Source organism: Alternaria metachromatica, assembly GCF_023757995.1.
Source record: "Alternaria metachromatica strain BMP 0045 chromosome Unknown scaffold_8, whole genome shotgun sequence".
In the NCBI taxonomy this organism is placed as follows: Eukaryota; Fungi; Ascomycota; class Dothideomycetes; order Pleosporales; family Pleosporaceae; genus Alternaria; species Alternaria metachromatica.
Window position 1 is genome coordinate 885,914 of NW_026055499.1, and position 26,424 is coordinate 912,337.

General features: G+C 51.9%; 10 protein-coding genes across 10 annotated transcripts; 2 read left to right on the forward strand and 8 right to left on the reverse strand.

Moving 5' to 3' along the window:
* Positions 1-3,369: 3,369 nt before the first annotated feature.
* On the reverse strand, positions 3,370-5,079 carry J4E83_004735 (uncharacterized protein; the record flags this gene model as incomplete). Its single annotated transcript, XM_049331661.1, has 1 exon — positions 3,370-5,079. The coding sequence occupies one exon, from the start codon at positions 5,077-5,079 to the stop codon at positions 3,370-3,372; it is 1,710 nt and encodes a 569-aa protein (XP_049189435.1).
* Positions 5,080-5,439: 360 nt separating this feature from the next.
* Positions 5,440-5,693, forward strand: J4E83_004736 (uncharacterized protein; the record flags this gene model as incomplete). Its single annotated transcript, XM_049331662.1, has 2 exons — positions 5,440-5,474; positions 5,504-5,693. 2 exons carry the CDS (start codon positions 5,440-5,442, stop codon positions 5,691-5,693), a joined length of 225 nt encoding a protein of 74 aa, XP_049189436.1.
* Positions 5,694-9,059: 3,366 nt separating this feature from the next.
* Positions 9,060-13,337, reverse strand: J4E83_004737 (uncharacterized protein; the record flags this gene model as incomplete). Its single annotated transcript, XM_049331663.1, has 2 exons — positions 9,060-12,840; positions 13,333-13,337. 2 exons carry the CDS (start codon positions 13,335-13,337, stop codon positions 9,060-9,062), a joined length of 3,786 nt encoding a protein of 1,261 aa, XP_049189437.1.
* A 20-nt stretch (positions 13,338-13,357) lies between these two features.
* J4E83_004738 (uncharacterized protein) lies at positions 13,358-14,593 on the reverse strand (the record flags this gene model as incomplete). Its single annotated transcript, XM_049331664.1, has 2 exons — positions 13,358-13,700; positions 14,346-14,593. The coding sequence occupies 2 exons, from the start codon at positions 14,591-14,593 to the stop codon at positions 13,358-13,360; spliced, it is 591 nt and encodes a 196-aa protein (XP_049189438.1).
* Positions 14,594-15,087: 494 nt separating this feature from the next.
* On the reverse strand, positions 15,088-16,425 carry J4E83_004739 (uncharacterized protein; the record flags this gene model as incomplete). Its single annotated transcript, XM_049331665.1, has 2 exons — positions 15,088-15,195; positions 15,283-16,425. 2 exons carry the CDS (start codon positions 16,423-16,425, stop codon positions 15,088-15,090), a joined length of 1,251 nt encoding a protein of 416 aa, XP_049189439.1.
* A 567-nt stretch (positions 16,426-16,992) lies between these two features.
* J4E83_004740 (uncharacterized protein) lies at positions 16,993-18,683 on the reverse strand (the record flags this gene model as incomplete). Its single annotated transcript, XM_049331666.1, has 4 exons — positions 16,993-17,610; positions 17,655-18,140; positions 18,186-18,456; positions 18,505-18,683. The coding sequence occupies 4 exons, from the start codon at positions 18,681-18,683 to the stop codon at positions 16,993-16,995; spliced, it is 1,554 nt and encodes a 517-aa protein (XP_049189440.1).
* Positions 18,684-18,902: 219 nt separating this feature from the next.
* On the forward strand, positions 18,903-19,955 carry CDC21 (thymidylate synthase; the record flags this gene model as incomplete). The annotated part of the gene is made up of 1 exon (XM_049331667.1): positions 18,903-19,955. The coding sequence occupies one exon, from the start codon at positions 18,903-18,905 to the stop codon at positions 19,953-19,955; it is 1,053 nt and encodes a 350-aa protein (XP_049189441.1).
* A 222-nt stretch (positions 19,956-20,177) lies between these two features.
* J4E83_004742 (uncharacterized protein) lies at positions 20,178-21,451 on the reverse strand (the record flags this gene model as incomplete). Its single annotated transcript, XM_049331668.1, has 2 exons — positions 20,178-21,398; positions 21,449-21,451. 2 exons carry the CDS (start codon positions 21,449-21,451, stop codon positions 20,178-20,180), a joined length of 1,224 nt encoding a protein of 407 aa, XP_049189442.1.
* Positions 21,452-22,576: 1,125 nt separating this feature from the next.
* On the reverse strand, positions 22,577-23,935 carry J4E83_004743 (uncharacterized protein; the record flags this gene model as incomplete). The annotated part of the gene is made up of 1 exon (XM_049331669.1): positions 22,577-23,935. The coding sequence occupies one exon, from the start codon at positions 23,933-23,935 to the stop codon at positions 22,577-22,579; it is 1,359 nt and encodes a 452-aa protein (XP_049189443.1).
* Positions 23,936-24,919: 984 nt separating this feature from the next.
* J4E83_004744 (uncharacterized protein) lies at positions 24,920-26,343 on the reverse strand (the record flags this gene model as incomplete). Its single annotated transcript, XM_049331670.1, has 2 exons — positions 24,920-25,875; positions 25,962-26,343. 2 exons carry the CDS (start codon positions 26,341-26,343, stop codon positions 24,920-24,922), a joined length of 1,338 nt encoding a protein of 445 aa, XP_049189444.1.
* Between the last annotated feature and the right edge of the window lie 81 nt (positions 26,344-26,424).

Genomic DNA, 26,424 nt, shown 5'->3' on the forward strand with positions numbered 1-26,424 from the left:
CGAACTATAGAGCTCTTTTAGCTACATTATAGTTACGTAGGTAGTAGCTAGCACAAAAGTAATGCGCTAGACTAATCTTCTCTCTATTACATTACTTTAATTATAACTTTTACTAATTACACTATCTTGCTAATTAACAACAACGTTGCTAATAGCGCTACAATAGACTAGCTATTAACTTTAGCAGAGCTAAGAAAGATTAAGTAGCTAACGCTTACCTGTAATTAACCTAAACTTAGCTTAACCTAGAGAGATAGAGTTATACTTATATACATCTATACTAACGTGTAGAGTAGCTCCTAGAAAGGTATACACTAACCTAGAAGCTACCTACTAAGCTAATAGTATAGCTCTCTATAACTTATATTACCTTGCTATTCTCTAAGCACGCTTAGAGAGACTTAGAAGAGTTAAAGACACTCCTAACAAGGTTCTAAGCAACTATAAGAAGTAATACGCTAACTCTAGCAGTATGTTAGCTATATACTAGGGACTTTGTAATTTAGCGAAGGAGAAGGACAGCAGCGAGGACATAACTGTAGGTGCTTTCGCATGACTGGGTTCCAGCCCTTAGCCGAAACGGGGTCCTTCACTGCACATGGCTCCCTTCCAAAACACCCGATTTGTCGTCATCGACCTAGCAACTAGCATGTTCCTACCCCAGGTTCTGGTGCTCGGGATCCTGCCGAAGGAACGGGGCGTATCCGAAGGAAGCTTCGGTGACATTGATCGGCTACCCATGTCAACGATCCTGGTAGGTTGCATGCATGCCATTGCAACGACACGCGGTCTCATACAAGGAACGTCTTTCGCAAGTACAGTACTGATACAATTACCACTGCAAGTTCTGGTTTTCCATTGCATTTTGGCGCGATGGCAACAGCCACTCAAGGTGCTTCTGTCAACCTTCTCGAATGCTGACTATATAATAGCGCTACAACACCAATTCCTTCACATACGACCATAGTTTCAGGATAATAGCGCTTCCCGTTCGCTCAGCGGTACTCAAGCCTGTAAACGGCGAACTAGTAGTCAGGTGGGTGACCACTGGCGAATCCTCGCTGTTGTATGTTTTTTGCATTTTTTTTTTGCATACCAGCAAAATTTACTAAGCTGCTTCTCTTTTTCCAACCTCGTCACCAGAAATTCACTCCGCGGACGGCTACTATCCGCGTGTCCAGCGTACCCGAATTTGGTCATCGCATCGAGACGTCCAGCAAAACAACCTGCATACCACTAGCTATTGCTTCTGCTGCGAACTCCTTACGAACTTCGCCACCGAGGCGCAGACTATTACTTGCTACTGTAACTAGAGTTGTTATGCATAGAAAATGTTTTTGCTTGTCTACATTCCTTTTGGTAAACAGGTCCGGCAGACAAACCCACACCAATCCAAACCAACGGAGCTGAAAATTCGAGCAGGGCGGAATGAAAGTGACGTCTGAGCTAGAAGGAATCTACGAAGACGGCGAATGGTTAGCACGCATAGCTGACGTTACGTGGTTTAGTCAAACAACCACTTCGTTACTGTTGTTTTCTATCGGCCCGTCGCATTACCTTTTCGTACCTGCATTTCCCCACTTCCTCAGCGACAGACTACGACATGCACCTCCTTCTAATCTTGACTAGTCGCATCGATGAGTACCGAAGTACGCTGCCGTCAACGTACGTATGCTACACTTGCTTTTACTCGGGTCGAGAGCCTGCCGGAGTCGCGTCGAGCGTACCCGACCATCTCCCAAGCTCTCTACACGGCCTGGCGTCGATCGTTAGGACCCTGGTTCGCCCGAAAGATCGTTAACATCTTATTGGGTGACTCGTATGCGCATAGAGACGTACTGTTTGACGATATAGTGTGGTGATGCTGGTGCTTTACGACTCTTTTTCGGCGCTTGGGGGACATGCTAAGTACAACACCAATCTGAACGAACTCATCTCTTTACTATTCTCGAACATACCGCGCGAGCAGCATGTTTATTCAGCACAAGAGATGACATCTGGATCGCGCATGACGATCTCGGCGATCCGCGCTTCGTAAGCCTACAGTAGCATCCCTCTAAATTACCCCTCAGCAGTTCAACCAAATTCTCGAAGTCGGGTGCAGTACCAGAGTCACCAGATGGAACGAACTGGGCTGATCGGTGGGAGCTAATCTTATCCTGTGAGGAGCGAGCAGATCTCGAGTGACGAACATCCGTACGCGAGATACTCGGATATTGTTTCGAACCGGAGGTCGTATTTCCCAGTTTCGTCGCATGAGTAGGAGATAAGAAACCGGATTGCTGAAATTCCTTCAAAAAGGAAGGGAGATGAATCGCTTTATGGTAGAATAGTATCTAGGTTACAGTAGATAAGCAAGAGAAGTAACACGTGATCTTGAGTCTTTGGGGGAAATTGAATTACATACCTCACTACGACAACAAGCTATAGCGAAGAGGATAGACTGCATAGAGCGCACTGCTGATAACCACATATCAAAGACACCACTTCACCTTTTCCCAACATTCAACGACTCACCATCACTCCCCGTTCGTCACTGCCACGCCTCTCTCTACATGTCCTCATCCTAGACTCATAGCAAACGCCCCTACCAACCTTCCTCTATATTCAAACACTTCCCACTCTCCACTTCCCACTATCTCCAACCTTCAAGCATCTAAGATTTTCCATATACAACATCATGGGCTGCATACCATCAACACCCAAACCCACCACTGCGCTCAAACCCATCCCTGCCCCCACGACTAACCCATTCTCCATACCCGACCCTAATGCCATTAACCCCAACACCACTAACCACCCACGACCATTCCGAAGAAGTCCAATCTACGATCCACCCGAGTACACGGATGCCAGTAAGCTGAGGTATAACCGCGAAAGTAGCGGGGTGTATAGAGGCGCATCGGGGAGTGTGTATAAGAGCAATAGAGTGTCTGATGCGACGGATATAGGGGGAGATGGAGGTGGTGACGGAGGTGGAGGTAGTAATGGGCATGACAATGAGCATAGTCATGATCATAACCAGAGCCATAGTCATGGACACGGTGGTGATAGTGGAGGGCATGATGGTGGATACAGTGGTGGAGGTAGTGGTGCAGGAAGCTAAGTGCTGTGAGCGATGAAATTTGATGAACGATGGAGATGGTAGGGAGCGAAGAAATGGTGTAATGGTTCTCGTTTTGTCATTGTAGCAAATATGATTTTGGGTATCTTTGCGCCGTTGCTGGTGAGCCAGCCTTGTACCTCTCCACTGTGCTTGCGACATGTTGTAGGCACTTATGAGCCTCGCTCGTCGTCATGTTGTCCTTCTCTTTAATGTGAGATGATCTTTCCTCTGCCTTCATACACGGCCGTGTCATGACGACCCCCTCACCGCATCATACGAAACGGATGCCCCTCAGTGCTAAACACCCAGCTATCCAAACTCGCGACCTCGACATCCGAAAACGTAAGCCAAAGATACTTCAACGTTTCCGCAGCCCAGAAGCTCTCTTGCATATCAACCCATTTGTCCTCGCCCTTTGACTTTGTATCATACACATCAGCCAGTTGTGCGTATCCAAATGGCGCTTTGCAATGCTTTTCCATAGCGGAGAAAGCTTCCCATGCCCACTCGCGATACCGTTTGTCGCCTGTTATGCGCCATGCGTAGAACAGGCTCTCCACATACTCAGGCCGGCCTTTGTATGCTGGTTCTAGCGCCCAGATACCGCTAGCCATCGCTTCTCGCTCTTGACGGGCGGTCTCGGGGACGAAGAGCGGGTCATCGTATCCGAATTTAGGTATCCATGCCCATGTCTCTGGACCGATCTTGGTGGGTGTGGAGGTATACGAGTGATGGCAGCCTTCTAGGAGCGCGAGCGCGAAGGTACGGAGGTAGGGTTCGTTGTAGAGTCTGGATGCGAGGAGAATGGTACCGGGCGCGAAGCAGGCGAGATGGCCTTGCTGATTTTCATATTCTTTGTTGTATCGTCCGATGTAGAGGTGTTGCATGTAGTGATCGGGTGCCGGCGCGGAGCGGGAACTGAGATGCTTGCGCAATGAGTATGCCGCATCTGTGAAGCGATGTTTGTATGTGCCGAGATGGGGATCTGTTGGCGGTGCTAAGAGCGTCATCTTGACGAGGTACTCGTAGTATGAATCGTGTCCACCATCCCAGTGCCTCTGACGGCCCACTGGCTCTCCTGTCATGATGTCGACAGGCGCGTCAACCATGCCTGGCCACGGTGTCTTCCACTTCGACCATACAAGTGGCGCCCACGCGTTCGTCGAGTTCTGCGTGTATGTCAAGTTGCCAGTCAGTCTGGTCAAGACGCGATTCTCGAGGATGGAAGAGCCAGTTCGCGCAGGGCCTATAGCGGGGTGTTGGTCGTAGCCGTGTTTGGTTGGGTCGTCGCTGAAGACGAAGGAAGGATCTGGCTCGCCCTGCTCTGTTTCAAAGTCGACACGAGGCCATGGCATGCCTGTGGGGGTGTCGTATGCTGGAGCAAGCTTCCCCGCTAGGGTGACAGCATGCTCGAGTACAAGATCGCGTGCCTCTTCGCTCAGTACGTCTTCCGGAATGAGCCCGGTGTCATACATATCCACAATAGACAAAAGCCCGCCCAGGTATCGTATGGTTGTCTCGAAAGGGTCGACGAGGTCCTTCGCTTCGGTGAAGTCGATCGCGAGTATATGCTCGAGAGAATGCGCCAGCTCGTCCCATAGCCCCATGAGCGCCAGCGTGCTCGCTGAGTCCACGATGAAAGCTCCCCACCCATTTCTGGATGACGAGTTGCCTCCCGATACAGGCAGGATATCATCGCAGCCCCAGGCGTTCTCCCTGTACTTCCAAAAGGTATATTTCATGGCATCCCGCACGCTCTTCGCTCGTGCCTCGTCCGCCTTGCCTGTTCCGTTCCAATCCGCATGTTGTATTTGTGCGCCAAACTTTGGTATATCCCTGTCTCGAACAGTCGGGTTCTGGAACTCTTTGATGAGGAGGTACAGGGTGATGACGATGATGGCCGCGAGGAGCTTGAACGACGACTCGGGGTTCCGCTCGAATTTGGACTTGCCCCAGCGGCGGAAGCCGGGCATAGTTAAAGAGTGGTGGATGCCTTATGATGCTGGCGGAGGCGCTCAAGAGGCGGGTGGTAATAGCGCGCACATCTGCCCAGGTGGTCTCAGGGTGCGTAGTGGGTGCGGAGGTGCGGCGATCGATGTTCAAGGTTCCAAGCTATGAGACCATACTTGGCTCGAACGGGATGACTATTGCGTGGTGAATGAAAGAACGGTGCTTAATGCTAATGAGTGAATGTACGAGACGAGTTTACACATGTGAGCGCTGACGTCGTGTCATGCTCGAGTCTGAGAGCTGCTCAGGCTTGGCGCTGAGCCCTCAGCGTCGTCATCGCGAACTTTGCGACACCAACGCGTGTGCACATCCTCAACCTCGACATGGCTGTCTGGCAGTACGTGCGCACCCTGAATACGTATGTTCCTACCACTAACATTGAGATAGATGGTTCAAGAACATACCGCCCAAGACGCGCATGATCATTGGGGTGGGCGTCATGGCGTACGCGGGCGCTGGTCTCTACATATCCGACAAGGCTGAGGAGAAATTCGGTCTCACCCCAACCGACCAAGATAGAGAGCAACTGCGAGATGTGATACCCAAGGTTTCAACTATTGAGAAGCGAACGCCATGATTCATCAAATCCTGCCCTCCACAAGATCTATTGATTCCCAGGAGGACACTGCAGACATGGTGAGTATAAAGCAAGAAGCCCTTGAATGCGAGGAACCAGCGAGACGTGGTTTTGATAATTCCTAGGGATATCCACAGCCTCATTCCCATCATGTCGCTTCGGTGTGTCACTCGGATAGAGAGGCTAAGACGAGCAGTCGGCGGCAACGGAACTTGTCACTCATGTAGTCGTCGCTTCCTGACTACTCATACTACGATCGCTTTTTGCGAGGCAGTGCTAAGAGAGAATGAATTCGCCTATCCGAACCCAACTAGGTGTCATCAGTTCGCCCTCCAATGCTTAACGACCACACTTTGTCACTAAACATTTCCACAGCAGCCACCGAGGCTATGTGTGGCTGCCGCGAGTTCCAACACGGTATAGCGTCAGGCAACAGGGTCCATCGCTATACCACATCTGCCTGCATACATGGCGCAGTACATGAATACGACACAACCTTGACGCTTACCTAATGACGATCATTTACCCGACGGTGCAAACCTGAATCTGTTTGTTGCATTATCCATGGCGTTGCATTCGTCGACGTTGATATACAACACCAACCACAGCTGAACCAATGGATCCTGCATCGTCGCCTGCGCACCACACGAGAGGGAGAAAACGCCACCGCGCCGATTCGCCGTGTGACTACTGCGGACTAGTATCGGTACCATGTGTTCCAGCCCTAAATGACGCTGAAGCTCGATGTAGCAATTGCATCCTTTTGGGAAGAGAGTGCGACCGGGATGGCACTTGGAAGAAGGTAGCCAAGACCAGAAAGCAAACCTCAGAGATTTGTAGCGGGTGCCGCGAGAGGGGGCGGACATGTGCCTTCGTGGGAACGTCAACGTCCTGTATCGCTTGTACAGTATCTCAACAAGGTTGCTATATTCCAAGCAATCCCACTAATGCTGCGTATGCCCGGTCTATGGAGGAAGCTCACCAGACAACCCAGAAAGCATTGGAAAGACAAATGATGCGAGGTCTTTACATGTCATCAAGTGATGATTCAGACGAGGAAGAGGAAATGGAAATACGAGCGATGCGAGGCCGTTCCACATCACCAAACCATTATTCAGATAACAAGAGAACACGGTCACAGTCGCCAGGGGACAATTTCTACCATAGCGGCTCACCGGTTCGTACTGGCTCACCTATTCGAGCAGGATCACCCGCTATTCACGGTACACCAACACCGACCTTCGTGGAGTTGGCCTTGAAACCTGTTCATGAACAGGTTTACGGCTTCACATACTTCAACACATTAGCACAATATCGATATACTCCTCTGCTGGATAACGAGATCCGGCTTCTTCGTATCTCACCTGGATCTTCGGAGAGTAGGCTGTTATGCTCTCTAAAGGTTTTCTCACTGGACAAGCTCGTGACTAAGCTCCACGAATTCCAAGCCCTCTCGTATGCGTGGGGTGACGACACTCCTACGCACGAGGTCTTCTTGAATGATCTTCCCAGATCAGGCAATGCCGATTCGTCTGATACCGCGCGGATGCACTACGGGAAATACCTCATCCGCGAAAATCTTAATCAAGCACTCCGACGCATCCGTCTTACGAATGACTATATATGGCTTTGGGTTGATTGTCTGTGTATCGAACAAGGAAACGAGGAAGAGAAAAGTCGGCAGATTCCAAAAATGCCTTCAATTTACTCAAGCGCCTGGAATGTTATTGCCTGGCTTGGAGACGACTATCGTGGCGCCAACATCGGGGACGCTGTCCGTCTGGTACCGGATGTACTTGACCTCAATAATCTTGACTGCCACGTCCAAGGGGGATTGATGTTTAGGGATAAGTTCTTCGCGCGCTGGGTAGCTTTCGGTCGCATTCTGCGGCGCCCTTGGTTCAGGCGTCGGTGGGTGATTCAGGAAGTTGCCTGTGCAAGAAGACTATCGGTGCGCATTGCGGATAAAATTCTGAGCTGGTTAGACTTTGCAGATGCCGTAGACCTATTCTCGGACCATTTGGATCAGATGCGGATACGCTTTCGCCATTCGGAATACTACGAAAAAGTAATGACCATCTACGGGAATACTGATAGTTCAGCGGCAGTGGCGCTTATGAGATTCTCGCGCAACGTATTTCAGAAGTCTCCAGATTCATCAATTGCTTCGAGACTAATGAGCCTAGAGTCTCTGGTGCTGACAGCTTCGCCTTTCGCAGTGTCGAATGCTCGAGATACTATCTACGCTCTACTATATCTTGCCAACGACATGCAACAAGTCATTGACACCTCGTCGGGATCTCAGTTGCGACGGATTTTTGCTCCAGATTACTTGAAGCATCCCATCGACATCTTCAAGGATTTTGTCCGTTATAGCATCGCAAAGTCCAAGTCTCTTGATGTGCTCTACCGACAATGGGCTAGTTGGTCGCAACTGACTACTCAACATGACTACCATGAAAGGGTCCTTCCCAGTTGGATCGGCGTCGCGAATGTTGACGAGGTACTCCCAGATCATCAGCGCGACGCGCCTTTGGACGGCTTCCTCGGACCTGTTGGCTCTCAGACGTATCATGCATCTCAAGGGATCGACTTCCAGAAACAGGCAATACCATCCATGATTGACGATATCATACAGCCCAATGGCATCCTGCTGGGTACAGTTGAAATGATTTCGTCCTCGGCTGTCCACAAAGGCTTCCTCGAGGATGACTGGCTGAAAATGCTTGGATGGCGTGGAAGTCTAGACAAAGGCATTGATGATCGGCTCTGGAGAACCCTTGTTGCGAATCGCAATCCAGATGCAAAAACAGCACCCACCTGGTACCGACGCGCATGTGCCTTAGCACTCACACGACTCGACGGCAACAATAACCTAGCTTCGGAAACTCTATCAGCCTCTACCCGGCGGCCGAGCACCTTAATCAACTACCTCAGACGCGTACAAGAAGCTACTGCCAATCGGAAAATCTTTCGTTGTGCAAATTCCGATCTTGGTGCATTGGAGGGCATTGTGGGATTAGGACCTGGGGACATGTCTCAAGAAGACGAAAATCTGCTTTGCATTTTGTACGGATCTTCGGTACCAGCCATACTTCGCGTGATCCCTGGGCCTAATTTGCAAGATGATCATACTCTTCACGTCAAGCTCGTCGGACCCTGTTATGCACATGGGCACATGGAAGGAGAGATATTCGCAGGTATGAGCGAGACGGAAATCAAGAAAAGAACGATAAAGTTCAGCATTCATTGAACTTTGATTGGCTGTATCGATACATGAGCTATTTTACAAATCTCCTCGTACGCAGTAACACGATGAATAGTCGATCCGCTCTACTCCTCATCTGGCTCTCTCACTCACATCTCCTACTTCCATTCCTCCGGCCACTTATCCTTGTCATTACTATAATCCGGCAACTCGACGCTCTTGTTCTCTCCTCCAGTCTCAATCACTCTTGTCTGTGGAAACAATTGCTCTTCGCAAAAGTTCTTCAGACCCTCCTTGTTCTTTATAGCGTACTTTTTGCGCTGGTCAAACGTTCCCAAACTCCTCCATAGCCTGATCTCTTTCACACTCGCGTCCGTCAAGGGGTTCTCGGCAGCCCAGGTCTGAAACGTTTTCCTGTATATACGCTCGAGGTAGCAGCGTGCGATATGCGCCTTCATCGATAGCAGTTTTTCTCCGATATCGTCAAGCAGTGGTTTTTTCACGTTAGATGGAAGTTCCTTAACCCAAAGGAGGAGATCAGACTCTTTCATAACGCGGAAATCCGGGGCTTCGCCTTTGCGCCTCTTCTTTGCCCGTGCATCTGCTTCTGCCTCGGCACGTTTCCGTTTGGTACTCGTGGTCGTATTCTCCGGTTCGTCCTCAACATCAGACTCAGACTCAAACTCTTCCTCCTCAGATTCAGAGAGTCCAACCAGATTTCCAGGGTCGGTATTCTCAGGCTGGGCAACCACGGGCTCAAAGCTCGAATTTACCGAGTTTCGCGCCACTGCTTCGTACACGTAGCTCTTAGGATAAAAACCGGCACTTCCCTTGAAAGAAATATCACCAAGCTCCTTGACGCTCTCGTTCAGCTTCGCAATCACCTCGTCGACCTCTACTTCTTCACGCCCCTGAAAAACTGGGTGTTTCAGCCAAACCTTCATGTCCACGGAAGACAAGTCTTGGAAGCTACTGAAAAGCTTTTGTAGAACAGATTTCCGGCTCCAAGCGTCCATTGGGCGTGTAATATCGGCGATTTTGGACGGAAGCAGATCGACGAACTCTTCAACTTGATTACTTGCCATATGCGTGAAGTTGGCAATTTCTTGGGCAAGCATGTTATTGATCACGAGAATGTTCGGGAGCTCCGGTTGAGGTGGAGCTGGCTGGCTTGAGGCCTTTGGACGGTTCGTAGTTTTCGAGGGGTTTGACGGTTTCGACGTCTTTGAAGGCTTCGAAGTCTTTGCAGGTTTTTGAGATCCTGAAGGCCCTTTAGGTTTTGGTGAACCTTTTCGTCTTGGAGCTGTTCCTTTGGCGGTCGATACAGGCTTGCTAGAGGTCTTCTCGTACTTCTTCTTCATTCGTTCCAATATCTGTTTTGGAGAGGGTCGGATGACCAGTCCGCCATCTTTCGCGTAGACGTCACGTTTGGGAATTTTATCCTCAGAACCTAGCGTAAAGACATTGAGATCACGGATCCAGATACCAGCACGGTCTTTCTCATTTTTGAACGTCCCACCGTGTTTCACGAAGAGGATGGCCCTGTACGTGTAGTCGTTTGATAGTTCGCCAATTCGTGGGTCTTCTCGAATCTCTTTTGTCGCGTGCTTCATGAGCGTGGCGTGGTCGATCGTGGCCCACTGGATTGTTTTCGGATCTGGTTGTGCAACATTAGATGCATCATTAGGGTCGGATGAAGGCTGGCCGGCGTTTGGATCATCACCTGCATCCACTTCCTCGCCGCTTCTCTTCCTCTTCTGTCCATGTGCCTCTCGATGCTCACGAGGCGACCAGTGAAGTGGACTCTCTGCCAGATACGGCAGCTTCTCCATCGCATCACCCTGGTAGTAGTACCAAGTTAACCACCATCTCGCGACCCCCAGGTCTTGCTTCCCAGCTTCTAACATATGAGGATCGCTTGCGCGCCACTCATCGACATCGCTGTCCGTCATATCTGCGAACTCGCCAATGAACATGCGATACAGAAGTCCACGGGCGACATCATAGCGAGTGACACCCACCGCATCTTGTACGACCTTCATCGCAGTAGGATGCAAGTTCTTGACCCAGATATCCACGTCTGCGTTGGACAAAGAAGCGAACAATGGCAGAGCCAGATTCAAGTAAGTCTGGTCTAGACGTTCTGCGATAGTTCCCGATGTCCAGATTTGAGAACGTTCTTGGAACGTGAAAGCATGAGAATGAAGGTAGTCTCTGAGAACCGCCGCGTTTTCGCTCTTGAAGCTACCTTTAAATACGCTGTGAAGCACCGCTCTGGATGTTTGAAGGGCAAGGCTTCTTGAATCGTCGACCTTGAGGAGGTCGTCTTTATATATTGTGTACCACGGTTCCGAACTCTCCATCTTCAGTTGGTCGAATGCGGGTAGGTTGTCCTTGCTGAAGCCTTGAGGGAACTTGTATTCTGGATTCTTGGTGAGAACACCATGCTTCCTTCGCTGGAAGTTGCGCGCAAGGTCGTCCTGGTTGTCTTTGAACGCCTTTACAACTTCATCCAGACGATGTCTGGAGTATGGCTCGCCTTCTTGTAAGTACATCTGGTACTGGGCACGCGAAACTCCTTCGTGCTCGTCTGGCCAGCCATCGTCGTCGCCGTCACTATTGTCATCGTCACTGCCTGGCCTCCTTCTTGAGCTTCTGTTGCCACCTGGTCCAGGCGGGGCCCTCCGATTCGGGTTCAAGGATGCGACCGCATCGCATAGTTGACCAGTACTAGGAAGGCCTAGGATCTTCACAACGCGCACACTCATTTTGTACGGCAATACGTTCTCACCCAAGTTCTTTTCAGCCTCTTTTCGAATAATCTCCTGCATGTCTCTGCGTGTTTGGAGCGAGTTGAACGCCATTTTTTGTGGGTGACGTCTCCTATACCTCGAACTGAACGCGCTATAAAGTCCGCCCGCGTCAGTGAGGAATCTCGGGTTATCCAAGATGTACTTAAGCATGGCGTAGACCCATGGCCCGCATGCTGAGCCTTCGTCACCTCGGTAGCTGTTGTTCTTGGTATCGTGAGGGACGTGTTTCAGTGTGGCTGCCGTGAATGCTCCTCGCTCTAGATCCATAACTTTGTCGTATCCGCAGAGAATCTTCCCGGCGACCCACGCAGGATGTGGTTTATGCATGTTGTGTATGTACCAATGCTTGTTGCGTTTCTGTTTTACGTTTAGGTGGCCGTCTAGCCATCTGGCATCATTTCTCTCCTTGTCGATTACCATGAAACCCCAATGAGTGCCACCGGAAGGAGTCATCTCAGGCTCACTTTCTTGTTGCACTTCCGTGTTGCCATTTGGGTGTCCTTCTTTGTCGGTAACCAGCACCTCAGCTTCTTTGGAAACCTCTTGCCCCCTAGCGACCTGCTCTTCCTCTCCTGTCTCCCCTTGCTCTTTAGCTTTCGCGGCTTTAGCTCTCCATCTCATGATCCTTTTCGCTGTGCCCTCATCGGCCATACCATCTGTCACAGGCACAACAATCCATCGATATTGCTCTTGCTGCATAGCTTCGTAAGTTGGTTTCGATAGAACATTTTGTTTGAATCGATCTTTGTCGTCAATACATAAGCCAACACGAGCAAGCATGGCGCCAGCATTTGTTGGTAGAAAGAGGATATCGGTTCGTTTCTTTTGTACAAGAGTTAACAGGGCCATAGCCAACTCTAACTGGTGACCCTGCAGCCAACTATGATGAGGGTCCGTTCTCGCGGTTGCCACGATGTTGATAAAGTCCTCTATGGTGACATCAAAAGGATTCCCCAGATGGCTGTACTCGAGATATTTCCTGTTTAGCCAGTTTCTGATGACAACTTCGTTGGTTTCTGGCACGGGTGCGACTGGTGCAGCAGGTGCCGCAGGAGCTGGAGTACCATCGCCGTTGTCGTTATTGGCCGGCGGGCCTTGTTCGCCGTCGTCAGACATGATTGTCGCACTATGGTTATTTGCTAGTAAATGGCGCCTTCGATTTCACAACGGCTTTGAACATTCGCGAGCATAAGTTGCGCTCGACGAAGATATGTAATGTTCCCCTCAAGTCATCGAACAAAGCCGAAGACACCTGGAAAGAAGATGCGATGCCGAGAACAAAGACGGCGAAATGAACGATAGCGCTCTTTATCGAGTATCAGGCGATACCATCATTGTTCAGTTCTCTTTCATGTCCGTTTTCTCACAGCCACGACGCTGCTTTTGTGCGCAGAGATGTATTCTGCTCGAGAAACAGATTACGCATTACTTGGCCTGGGTGTTAGCGAGATCATGCAACGCGAAAGAGCATAGCAGGGGTAAACACTGTGAATCGTCAATTAAATAGCTAGCTAGATGTTCAATCTGCCATGGAAGTGTCAGCTACAAGACCGAGTCCATGACGGGTATAGACAGATACTGGGAAAGTGGTAAATGCCGATCCATGCTGCCGGTACACCTCATAGTAGCTTTGTCACCCCCGCCTACCTCCATTGTCTTGCCGGCTCTGGCGGCACAACATTCGCCGGATCCGTGAATGGGTTTGCTCGGGCCTCTAGATCCTCCTCCTCCGTCCGTGACCTCGCAGCCTTGGGCTGCTGACTGCTGGGGTTGGGAGTACCATCGATGAAAGTGAGACCGAAGTTGTTCATCGGAACGGGCGTAGCCTGAGCACTGATGCCAGAAGAAGGGAAGTCGCGAAGGTTTTGTTGGGCGGGGGTAAGGGCAGAAGAGCCACTGAGATCGTCTAGTCGCATCGACTGTTGCGCGTCGGTCTTGCGGTTGATGTATGCGGCAGCGAGCGCGAAGCCGAAGTAGATAGCCATGCTGATACTAATTAGCTTATTTCCCCAACATCACCATCCATGTGTTATCATAAAACTTACCAAACCGCTCCCAACATGCCCAAAACCTCACAACCACGTTCAATTCCCTTTGCCCATCGACTCCACCTGTCCAACGTATACATCGTCTTATCGTATTGCCAACACGAATCCCTAGTGAGAGCCACAGTGTGCTCCAAACTATAATCGATCTTGCTACTGGGGAAAGTGTTCATCCAAACAGTGCCCAAAGCGACGAGCACGAAGTAGACGGCGAGGCAGGTGGACCAAAGCATGCCAGCGCGGTTGGAGATGCGTGCAGAGCGGTAGTGGCTTCGAAGGAGAAGGAGGAGATCGACGACTAGGAGAAGCGGGTTGAAGATCAGGATTGCTATGATCGTGCTGCGAGCAAGTTGGTTAGCACATCTTCGTAGATGGGATAGTACAATAGAAAGACAAAACTTACAAGACCCCTCCCCTCTCTTTCCCACTCAGATACTCGGGCCCTATCAGCCCCGGGTCCGTACTATTAATCCCAACATCCATCCCATGCCAGAACCTTTCGCGATCCACATTCGCATACAGCACCGGCAACGTCTTCACGACCTCAGTCAACACAATTCCATACGTATCCCCGTATATCCCATACTTGGTGAAGTCAAAGTTGCTACCGGCATCCACATTCAAGCATTCGACTTCGCTTTGGGGAGAGGTGAGTAGACGGTGGGCCATGGCGACGCACAAGCCGAGCTGCGCGACGGCGAAGAGGATGGAGAGGAAGAGGAGGATGTCGGTTGCGAGGCCGGTGCGGGAGGGCCAGCGGGTGGAGCGGGAGTGGGTGAAGAGGGTGAGGCAGGAGCGGGCTTCCTTGAGGGGGTTTGTGCGGGGGCGCGCCATGATGGCGTTGTTGGTGGTGAGAGGTTTGTATTCTGGTGTCGTTCTTTTGTTAGTGGTGGGTGACTGGAATAGTTATCTGGAAGTCGAAAGGACGAGAAGGAAAGGTGAGCAGGACAGGATTTATCCATCCCTCAATCTCTCAGGGTTTGTGGTGTCGTCTTCTGGTAGCGGTACAGTGAGTACCGTGGGTGCGACGCCGGAAGCGAGGGGGAGCCATGATACCATCTTCAAATGTCCTGGGGCAAAATGAGCTGATGGCGTCTTCAGGAAGGAACGACGACGATTGCGCTGCCGATAAACCACGTGAGGCGAACGAGGAAAGAGCGACCGGACGGAAAGGTATCAACTTAAATTGGCAGCTACATAGAAACATTGATCGGGCTCGGGGCTTCGCAGGGGGTGTACATGCTTGCGTAAAGCAAAAGGACAAAAAGGGCTCATGACAGGGTAACAAGGAGATTAAGATCGTAATCAAAAGAGGTATTGCAAGTTGTTTACATGCGGCTGCGATAGGGCCTAGGGACAGCCGGCTGGAAGAGCCTATCCGGCAGCCTGTTTCCATACTGATCGAAGCGGTAGTCCTCCTTTTGTTCAATCCACATCTGCCCAGCAAGTTAGCCTTGTGCTAACAGCTAGAGCTTGCTACCGTAGGGGCGGGGCGGGTAGCCAGCAGTGTTGTAACCACTCACCTCGCGGTCGGCGTAGTTCCTGTCCAACGGCACTGGTTGTGGATTTAGTATTTCTTCGTCGCCAAAGCCCGCGTCTCCTTGGAACCTACGCGAATAGTGCGCTGCACCAATGGGTTGCGGAGCGCCGTATTCGGCGTACGCAGGGGCTCGAGGGCCGTACTGACCTGGGCGTTGGGCGCGCGCGTTGCTCTGCATCCAGGAGTCGCGCTCGGGGAGACGGTCCTCGTACGATTCAGGGCGGCGGCCGAGGGGCTCGGGGAAGCGCGGGTTGTAGGTGCCTTGAGTCTCGATGGGGTACTGAGAGCGGTAGTGGTCTTCCTGCTGGTAGCGCTCGTCGTAGTGGGTCTCGTAGCGGCCGTCACGACCTTGTTGCTCGAAGTGGATGTCGTGACGGGGAGCAGGGCCGCGGTCGTCGAAGTGCTGGGGTCCGCGCTGGTGTTCGTCGATGTACACGTCGCGACGCTCTTCGTAGTGAGCTGGGGGCTGACGGTCGCGCTCAACCCAGACATCGCGGTGCTCCTCTACGTGTCGCGGCGGCGCGCCATCACGCTCGACCCAGACATCCCTCTCGATGTGCGTCGTGTGGGCGGCCTGGGGTTGGGGCTGGGGCTGGGGAGGCTCCTGATGGATGTCGATGTCGATGTGCGTCTCCTTGGTGGTCGCCTTGGGCTTCTTGGGCTCCTCGACTGGCTCCAGAGCAGTCAGGTAGCCGATGACCTCGCTGAGACTGGAATGCGCGATGGCGAGCTCCTTCTCCCGGTTCTCGAGCTTCTCCTTCTCGCTGAGCAGCCAGTAGACGCGGTGCCGCATGCCGATGCGGCGGCCGTCCTCGACATCGCCGGCGACGCGTTCCGTGTGCGGCGTGATGTTCTCAAGGGCGCCGCGCACGTCGCGCATGCATCCGTAGACCCACTTTGACTTTTCCGGGTTGGCCTCGAGGATGTCGTGGATCTCGCGGATGGACAGCAGGCGTCGCACTTCGTCGAGGTCGGATCGGACGCGGCCAATGATGCGCACGTAGACGGCGTTGGATGGGCCAACGTCGCGGACGCGCTTGGCCTTGGTGAGGAACTCGGCGAGCTTGTAGGCACCCCCAAGGGCACCGGCGGCAGCACCGAGCGTGAGGATCTCTCCTTTAACCATGACGGGCGGTGAGGTGGCAGCTGCTGGGAGCTACCGGCTTGGTGAGGGTGATGTTCAATTGAGTGAAAGGGTGCCTGCGTCTCTGCCTGTACCTGGCGCGAGCATCCCGCGCAGGTTCAACCGGCGTGGAAAGTGGGGATAGGCGCTTTGGTGAGGTGTGAAGAGAGCAGAGTTGTTGTCGCTCAGCTACTCAGGGCAGCATTGACAGGGGCCGTAGCTGTTTAGTGTTATTCGGGGGCTGGGTGCTAGCCACATGGAGGCGCTCTAGCCTGCAGCTCGTCACTCCTCGCGACCAACCCGAGGTCTGAACTCCCCCAGAGCTCCACCCCACGAACATGTGGCTTCCATCGCTTGCAACCGACGAGCTGATCGTGTTCATCGCGGAGATCCAGAGCGGTGAGGACACACGCTGGCCTCGCCCAAAAACTGCCATTTGTCTGCGGTAAACAACATCTCCACGTCTTGTTTACTCCGTCCTGATACGCGCCTGGATCATCCCAGCTCGCCATGTCAGCTCCACTCGACAACGCACCGACCTGCCTGAAACTTGACACCCAAAACCTTGCTTTATTTACCGTACTTCGCAATGAACGCGCGAACTTTGGGGTCGCTCAAACTCAATTCACTGCCCTCTGCATCCAGCAGCTCGCGGTCCTTGTTCTCCAGCTCCAGCTCCATCGCCTTCAACTGCTCGTCCAGTTCCGGGTCTGTCAAGCTAGCCTGGTGGAATGGTGCGTGCTTATATAGCGCACTCAAGATCGCCCTCAGGTCGGTATCTGCTTTGCTTGTTCGTTCGGCAATTACATCATGAGCCGACGTCGCGGTGGACTCGTAGTGGCTCTGCAGCTTCTTGCTTCGCTCAAGCTGGGCTTGTTGCAGAGTGTCTTGCAGGCTTTCAATGTTGTCGTGACTGAATGATATGCCCGCATACCGAAGGGCGTCTTGCAGTGTGACCGGGAGGTCGAGCGATGATGTAGGCTTGAGCTTCACCATGGGTGTAAATGCCGACGTGTCAGACCTCATACGCTTCAATACCGGCGTTCCAACCGGTGGGTGTGTCTCCGGTATACGCTTCGCTGCTGCTGCTTGAACATGCGCGAGTGCTTGTTGGAACTCATCAGTGTCCTTTGTGCCAGTGGTGACTATGCTGAGACGTTTGCCCATGTACTCAAGGGTTGACAGCACCTAAACTGTTAGTAATAATCCAGTGACACTTGAGACATACTTACGTAGTTGAGCCAAGCCATTCGTGCCTGTGTTCTGTCCCTATCCTTGCGCTCCTTCATCTCAGTCATCGGCTTGCGTATCTCGTGCTCGACAACCATTTCAGCGACAGATGCGATCTCGGAGTGAAGCTCTTCCAGCTCGGCCTGGAGGGCGACCTTCCTCTCTTTGAGGCTGTCCTCTGCTTCCTGCGCAAGGCCGTTCTGGGAGTCACCAGATGCATTGGTAAGGAACACAGTGTCGACGCGAGCTTTGATCTCGGCCGCGCGGAAAGAGATAATGGCCTTGCACCACTGCTCCATCGACTTCTCGTCCTCACTGACTTCAGGCTCGGTGACAATCTGCGATACCAGCTTGGGTAGTCGGCTCAGAATCTGATCGTCTGATGCCAAGCGCTCTGACAGGTAACCTTTGAGTGTTGACCTTTCAGAATCAATCTCTCGTTGGACGTCGGTCATCTGCTCCGTGACTGATGCAACGACATCGTCGACCTACTCAAGTTAGCTAAGAACCATCTGTGGCGATTTGAAACTTACAGAGACGTCTAGTCGAGTCTTTTCCTGGCCCTCCTTCCTTCTTCGCTCGTTCCTTGCATGTTCAACATCCAAGTTAGGCTTATCGAGAGCTTTGAGCTTCATCAACGCATCTTTCTGAGTCTCCAAAACCCTGCATTGCTCTTCGATCGCAGTAGTAGAGCTCTTCAGCGATTCAATCGCTGCAGCAATTTCGTGGTCCAAGATAGGTCGGATGGGTTCACCGTCGCTTTCGTACTGGTGTAAGAGACCCTTCTTTTTCAAAGCCTGGTACCTGGAACTCCAATTAGCAAATACCGAATTAAAGAGATTCTGCACTTACAGCTCTAGCTCTTCCTTGCTCAGTAAGGTGTCTTCGTGGAGGTACTCGTCGACCCACGCCGCAGCTTCGTGCTTTGTATCCGCATCCTCGAAACCCAGAAGAATGTTGTCAAGATCTACCTTGAGGCCTCGCTCTTCCACCACGTTGAGCAGATGGTGAGCTGCTTGTTCTTCCTCCATACTACCGACGTCTCATCCGTGTTCTTGCGGTGTGGGTGTTTTGTGGCAGATGCAAAAGCAGTTAGGTCAGCGACATTCGATACGGCGCGCCACACGAGCCACTCGCGCAGTCGCGGTTCACGGCACCCTTCGTGCCTTCCCAACGCGCTCGCGACTTGAACTTTGACTCCAGACTACCCTCCTCTAAACCATACTCCAACTCCCCACCAGACCACAAAAATGCCTCCCACCGCCCTCGAACCCGTGATCACCCCCGAACCTTCCAAAGATACCGCCAAAGAAGCCTCCATCCAACCCACCCCACTACCCACCACCGCCATGCCATCCAGCAACCCCACCCACGAAGAACACCAATACCTCTCCCTGATCCGCGACATAGTCCAAAATGGCGAGCACCGCCCCGACCGAACCGGCACTGGCACCCTCGCCGTCCCCTTCCCACCCCAAATGAAATTCGCCCTCTCGCGCCCATCCAGCGACCCAACGCAACCACCAACCCCCATCCTCCCCCTCCTCACCACAAAACGCGTCTTCCTCCGCGCCGTAATAGGCGAGCTCCTCTGGTTCGTCGCGGGCAGCACACACAGCAAATCCCTCTCAGAAGCGGGCATCAAGATCTGGGACGGCAACGGCAGCCGTACCTACCTCGACAGCGTCGGCCTCTCCCACTACGAAGAAGGCGAACTAGGCCCCGTCTACGGTTTCCAATGGCGGCATTTCGGCGCTGAGTACAAGGGACATGCGGATGACTACACGGGCCAGGGCGTCGACCAACTCGCTGAGATCATCGATAAGCTCAAGAATAAACCGTATGATAGACGGATTATACTGAGTGCGTGGAATCCGGCGGATATTAAGAAGATGGCGCTGCCGCCTTGTCATATGTTTGCGCAGTTTTATGTTAGTTTTCCGGGACACAAACAGGGGGAGGAGAGACCGAGAGGCGTGTTGCATAGTCTGCTGTATCAGCGGTCTTGCGATATGGGTCTTGGGGTGCCGTTTAATATCGCGAGTTATGCGTTGCTGACGCACATGTTGGCGCATGTGTGTGATCTCACGCCGGGTACTTTTACGCATACAATGGGAGATGCGCATGTATATCTGGATCATGTGGAGGCGCTGAAGGTGCAATTGGAGAGGGAGCCGCGCGACTTTCCGGAACTGAAGATAAACAGGGAGATTGGGGGCAGTATAGATGGGTGGAAGGCGGAGGAGTTTGAGGTGCTAGGGTACAAGCCGCATGCGAGTATTGCGATGAAGATGAGTGTTTAGGATATACGATGTATGATGAATGTAAGAGTACGTCTCCACCACTTGCTTTTGCATCCATACTATAGTTTGCGCGGCTGTTCCACACATGACAGCATGTAGACACGCTATGAACGTTGCAAACCCAGCGTAAATAAGTTATACGCACGAAAAAAGGAGCATGATAAACAACCTAACCCTCTCACCTCCAAACCCCCCATCTACTCCCACCACCAACATCTCCCCTCACGAAGGCATCTCCTGCGGCTCACTCCTTGGCCCATGATTATGCGCATACTTTGTACTAGCCGGCAACTCATTCCTTACAGTATCCGAATCCGGAGCATCCACATACTGCGCATCCACATACTGTGGCGGCACAGCACCATACATGCTCTCTCTATTATACGGGCTCTTCTCTCCGTTAGCAAGCTTCGTCGTCTTTCTTTTGCGCCACCAGAAGGCCGCAAAGCCGATTAGTGCGAGAGCCACAAGGCCACCGATTACCGGTCCTGCTATCCATGCTTTGCTGGAGGAGGAAGAGTCGTTACTGTCTTTACTGACTCCAGATGAGGAGGGCGACGAAGAAGGAATTTCCGCGTCGAGGAGGATGGCGTACGTAGCGCCTGGCTGCTCGCTAATCACACTCGTGGTGTTTTGGAGGTAGCAGTTGTTGAATCCGCCCTTCAATGTCGAGTCGAAGAGAATGGCTTTACACCCCACGTTCTCCTCCGCACAGGCATCCATACAAGCCGTGATATTCTGCGTATGCAAACTCGTAATGTTAGTCCCCGGATTCAACCTCCCACAGTGCACTTCAAAGCCCTTGGCATCGGCCGTGCCCGCCGCCGCAGTATACGACTCCCGCTCTGGACATTTCGTATCAATCTGGTCGATCTGCGTCATGACTGCCGAGTGAAAGAGGATGATTCCCGCGCCTACATCCAGGCTATCTGTGTATCCAGAGTCGTCGCCTGTCTTGAGAATGCAGTTGGCGAAACCGATTACCATAGTCGGGTTCCAGGTTACGGCTGTGCAGAGCGGTTGCTGATCCACACATATCTGCATGCATTCGTCGAGGGATTCGGCGTGGTAGAACCATTGATAGTTGCCCTCGAGATGTGGATACCCGTCAAAGTCAGCTACGTTTGCCTTGATCATCTGCCCGCAGTGCGTGGTGTATTGCATGCCGTGGACGCCGGGAAGGGTGTTGGTGGAAAGATCCTCGTGCGGACATGTTTCGTCGAAGCCGTTCATTTCGCTCCTCTCGATGAGGGCGGTGTACCGGTGGGGGTTTGGTTCGAGGAGATCGACGGTCGCGCTGCTGTTCTTCATGTAGCAGATGTTGTCGGGGTCTACCCAGAGGACGCCGAAACATCCTCCGCCCGGGCCCCAGAATCGTGAGCAGTGTTCTATGCATTCTGCGAAGCTGTCTAGTTGAATGGCTTCGGTTGGCGCGTCTGATGTCTATTAATGATGATCCTTTCTTGGAGGATATCGCGTGATCTGCTACTGACCATTATTGCGTATGTTTTGATCACAGTATGTTGTGTAGTTGGCGCCGTTCAGTGTCGTAAATGGGCTACCGCATCTCGCAGCACTATATTGCCGTGCTTCGAGGGAGCGATTAGATACATGTTCTGTTAGACCTGCTCTTGTATCAGTAAGCGTCGTCTTTACTACCACATCATCTCCACACTTGCAAACATACTTGTAGGTGAAGCAAACGTCGTAGTCGCTAGCATCAGAGCTAATGAACTCCACATCCTCACGTCCAGCATATTAGTATATCCCATAGTCGAAGACCCGTGCCTGTACAACCGTAGGAAACGCGACAACGTGAGATCCGGGGATCGTGAGTATGCGATACAAGGTTAATACAAGGTTAAACCACGCTGTACCGATCAGGCACGTTGCCAATAGTAAGCCATGGGGCGAGGTACAGCGGTTATAGAAATTGCAACTAAGGCCTCCAATACATGGCATCATGATGGGGGCCAGAAAGTCTTCCTGTAAGACAATGCACCTCATGTTAGAGGTGGGATTCCGTTGAATCCTACGACATGGCTTGAGGGCGCAGCGTCCGCGGGCATCTTGAATCATCGGGTGGTTGGGATTCGCCAGGATCATGAGTGGTGTCGACGAGAATGACGGCGTTGTGCTTGGTCAACGCATTGTTAGGCGGGTGACGATGACCCTTGAGATGCAGGGCGTTTGCAGGGATTGGGGAGTATGATCCACTTTGGCATATGAACGCACCAATGGCGGATGGCCTCGTTGCCGAGCTAGAGAAGGCGCACTGCGCCTTGCAGAGAACAGCAACTGCGCACAAATGTTGATGTACGAAGTCGTCATGTCTCACACGCAGTGCTTATCTGGGGGGGTTCTAGGCATTGTTGTATGTTTTCTCCCAATGTGTTGAACCCTTTAGGAACCTTGGAATACGCTCTTTGTGTACTAGCAGAGGAATGTTGCTTTTATAGGACAAGCCTTTTGGTGTCACATGTGCACAGCTTCAAATCCTCGGTTTTTGTACAACAAATGCTTGTAGTAAAAGATCCTTTGTAAAAGTATTAGAGCTTCTACTCGCCAATAAAGCGATCCATCGAGAATACGGCAAAAGACTTTGCGGAACGACTGTTGAATCAACTTCCACTGTAGTAGGACACCACAGTTCTAAACGTATTCGTAATCGTCTCTTCAGTGTAAGTATGACAGCCTTGCGGCACCTTCACACCGTCAAAGCGATCCTTAATCCAAGCAAGATAGTCAGGAACTGTAACCATCGAGGCGCCCAAGTGATCGACCTCTGGGTATAAAAGTAGCGAAACACGGGACTCTGGGAAAGCGCTGCAAGTCCGATTGAAGTCACTCCTGGTGTTGGCCGCGTACACCAAAGAGTCGGCGATGCCCTGAACAACAAGCATAGGTCCAGCGAGAGCGTGAGGGCCAGCGCCATTGTAACGCTTTTGCCAGTCGACAACATCTGGATGCTCGTACCAAGTAACCTTCTTGAACATCTGTGCGCTGGTGAAGTTGCCGTATAATGCGTTTGCAACAAGAATACAGCCTTGATCTAAGAGTGGAAGGAGATCGAGAGCGGCATCTGTAAGGTAATATTCGAGATGGAAGGTGTGAGGAAAGAGCAGTGCGAGCGATTGCAGAAGTAAGATGGCGTTGGCACCACCGAACGGCCCACCATTGGCTCGTCGGATAGACTCAGGGAAGAGGTCAAGAGGACGGAGCGCGGGAGCAGCGGCGACAGAGCCCAAGAACTTTCCTGCCTTCAGCAGCTCTTCTTGGTCGGGCATCGCAAGCCGCTCGTTGGTTCTCCAAGCTGTCATGCCACCTTCACTGTGGCCGACAACTACATATTCCTTAGAGAGTAAGTCGCCGAGGACCTCGCGGGCAGCAACTAACCCATATACGGCATCAGCTGCGTGCAAGAAGCCCGCCTCGTACATGAATCCTTGAGCGATATCCGAGCCTTGCCCCGAATAGTCGGGCGCAATGACAGCATACCCAGCAAGAGCAAGAGCATACGGGCCTCTCCATTCATAGTGTAAGTCTTTGTTGTTGGAGGGTGCACAGTTGCGAATTCTACCAGCTGTGCCGTGTGTCCAGACTATTGTATTCAGTGGCTCGTCCTGGTTCGGCTTGCTGTACGGCAACAGCACGAATCCAGTAGCCGGAATAGGGTTTCGTTCAATATCTTCGGTCATGTACATGAAGCGCGCAAGAGACATGCCGGTTGGTGCTGTGAATTTCGTGTTGCTGTCGTTGCGTGAGACTGGTTGCCATCGCAGTAGGGCACCTGGCTTCGCTCCAGTGGTGTTAGCCGGGGTGGTGTAACATTCGTCTAGCGTTACGTTCTTCGACACCCATCCTGAGGACTCGCGGAGGAGGGCTTCTTTAAATCCTGTCTGGCAAGCCGAGTCGCATGACTCTTGTGCGCGGCTGGCTCCAAGGAGGAAAGCTATGAGATGAGTATAAGATAGTCTCATGTTGAAGAATGGAAAAGTGGAAGGAATGACTTTGCTGATGCCCAGGTGGCATTAGAGGCTACATCAGGGCCCTATATAATATTTCGATTGATACAGCATCGATATCGACGCGCGATATGCCGACCATACTGAGGTCAGGTGCAAGTATGCACTAGACACGAAGTGCCGGCGGTACTTCTTGTTTGATCTAGCGGGATGCATGACATTGCGCAAGCAAAGAACAGCCGAGAGACGCTCCCGGATAACGTCGTTCTTAGCCCTCTTCCGATGCAGCAAACTCGATCTAAAAGGTCGATGTACGAAGTTAGTGTATGTCTCGCGCGCAGTTCGTACATACATAGGAGGTTTGACCCTTGCCAGATACCCCATATTTCGGACCAGATGTTTCACTATGCTCTATTACTGGTAGTCTCGCCACCAATGCGGCTGGAATTTTACGTATAATGTATACGCAGTATACGCAAGTTGAATGCTCAGCCAGGTTCGGACTGTGAAGGCACCGGCTGAAGAACTAATGTGTTTGTGCCTACCTGGGTACGAAACAATGGAGTGTGCCTTTGTCTCAGACTGTGGTCTGATCCTGATGCGTGCATACGACGCAATGGCACTTCTATCCCAGTAACGCACCGCCCCTGCGCGACTTTGAAAGAAGAGACTTGACAAGAAACCATCGGCCTTGACCACAAGCGAGCGTATACGACGGCCATGAGGTCACGTAGAGACGTGCAAGCTCTGGAAGAACTCGTCTACTACAGAAAACTTCTCTCAGATAGCGACGTTAAGAGATCATCAGCACCATGTAACGTAGCGGACCTTCGAGGTCGTAACGACTTTGCTACGACGCGTGTACACAACAGCACAGTGCATAGGTGTGCACCACTGGCTCGGGCGTGCTTCGTGCCGTGACAACGCATCGTTGCCTACCTGGGTAGCGCCATTAGACGTCGCTCGGAAAGAAGCAAAACTTCCAGCAGTATTGATTGTTCACGAATACTCCTCTTCATCAAAATCACCAAAGATCCAATGCTCTTCGAGCCTCGCTCGTTCTTCGTTCGACTCAGCTAACTCAAGCGCAGCCGCCTTGAGCTTTCGTTCACGTTGTCTAGTCTCTTCGTACTGCTCTAAGGGTACCCATCCCTCCGGGCCGATGCCAACAGCATCCCTACAAGCCTGGAGCTGCTCGTCGGCTTCAACCTGCGCAGCATGCAGACGCTTACACTCGGCTACCTCGTGTTCTGTGAAAGAAATCGGGCAAGGAACCTTCGAATCGCCTCTTGCGCTCGATTCTGGGGCGGTAATACTCGACCAGTTCTCCGTTAGATAGATGAGATCAGCTTTCAGTGTCACATTATCGCCTTCCCAGGGTTCGCTCGCGTGATCAAAGAGTTTTCGTCTTATTATACTGAAGTCGTGGGCTAGGGCGTTGTAATGAATCGGGTTTAGTTGTGCAGTCTTTGCAATATAGTAGTAGTGGAGTTGACGCCGGCGTAGGAGCACGGCCTGCTCGAATTGTTCCCTCTCGCTTAAGTCGTCAAAATTGGGTGGTAATTCTGGCACTTCAAGCGATTCTGAAATGGCGTCACCGTAATTCTGGAGGCTATTTGGGATACCGCACTGCAGGAAGAGCGGGAGTATTGCGCAGTGTTGCCAGTCAATTAGACTAGTGATTTCAAGTTTATCCGAGACAATTACATTGTTTGGTTGGAGATCGGGATGTCGTAGTGTCGGCCGGGCAAGAGCTTCGTTGTCATGCGGAATGAGATAAGACGCAATTTGCAAGTATCTCTCCAGGCTGACAAGATGATCCAAGGGCGATTGCTTTTGATAGTTGTAGATTTCTCGCCGTAGATGTTGGAAGGGGTGAAGCGGTCGACCGAACTTCGTCAGATATGCGATTTCTTTCTTGGCCCCAGCAATAAGTGCCGATGTTGGATCTCTATCTTTGGAATAATTAGTTGAGATGGCTTGTAGCAGATGGTCAACAAAACGTGGATCTGGCTGTGTAAGTGGAAGAGCTAGCACGTACGTGGTCCGCGATAAATCTGGAGATCGCCCCGTTTCCCATACCACATGCGGAGCCTTGTGTCAGGACCAATGCAAAAGTCGCCATCGCGGGCAGATTTGGCGATAGGACCCTCGAATTTATCGAATCCAGCTGGCAAGTCCTTGGTGTGATACAGACTACCGCTTGCCTGAAACTCAAGATCAAACAATTGAGACTCCAGCTCCACGAGTTTAGTGACGACGGCAATCCGAGCCTTTTCAGACAGGTCAAACCAAACGTCACCCAAGTTCGTGCCCCGGATATACTCCATGAAGATGTATTCGGTACCAGCTGCGTTCTCCGAGGTAGCTGAGTGGCTGTAGACCTTGGGGACAGGTATACCGTGTAAACGGAGAAAATCCATCGTCGCGACTTCGCTGGCTACGACCAGGTGCTTCGGCTCTGTAACCAGGTAAGGAATGCGTCCAACAAACTGGAAGCCGTC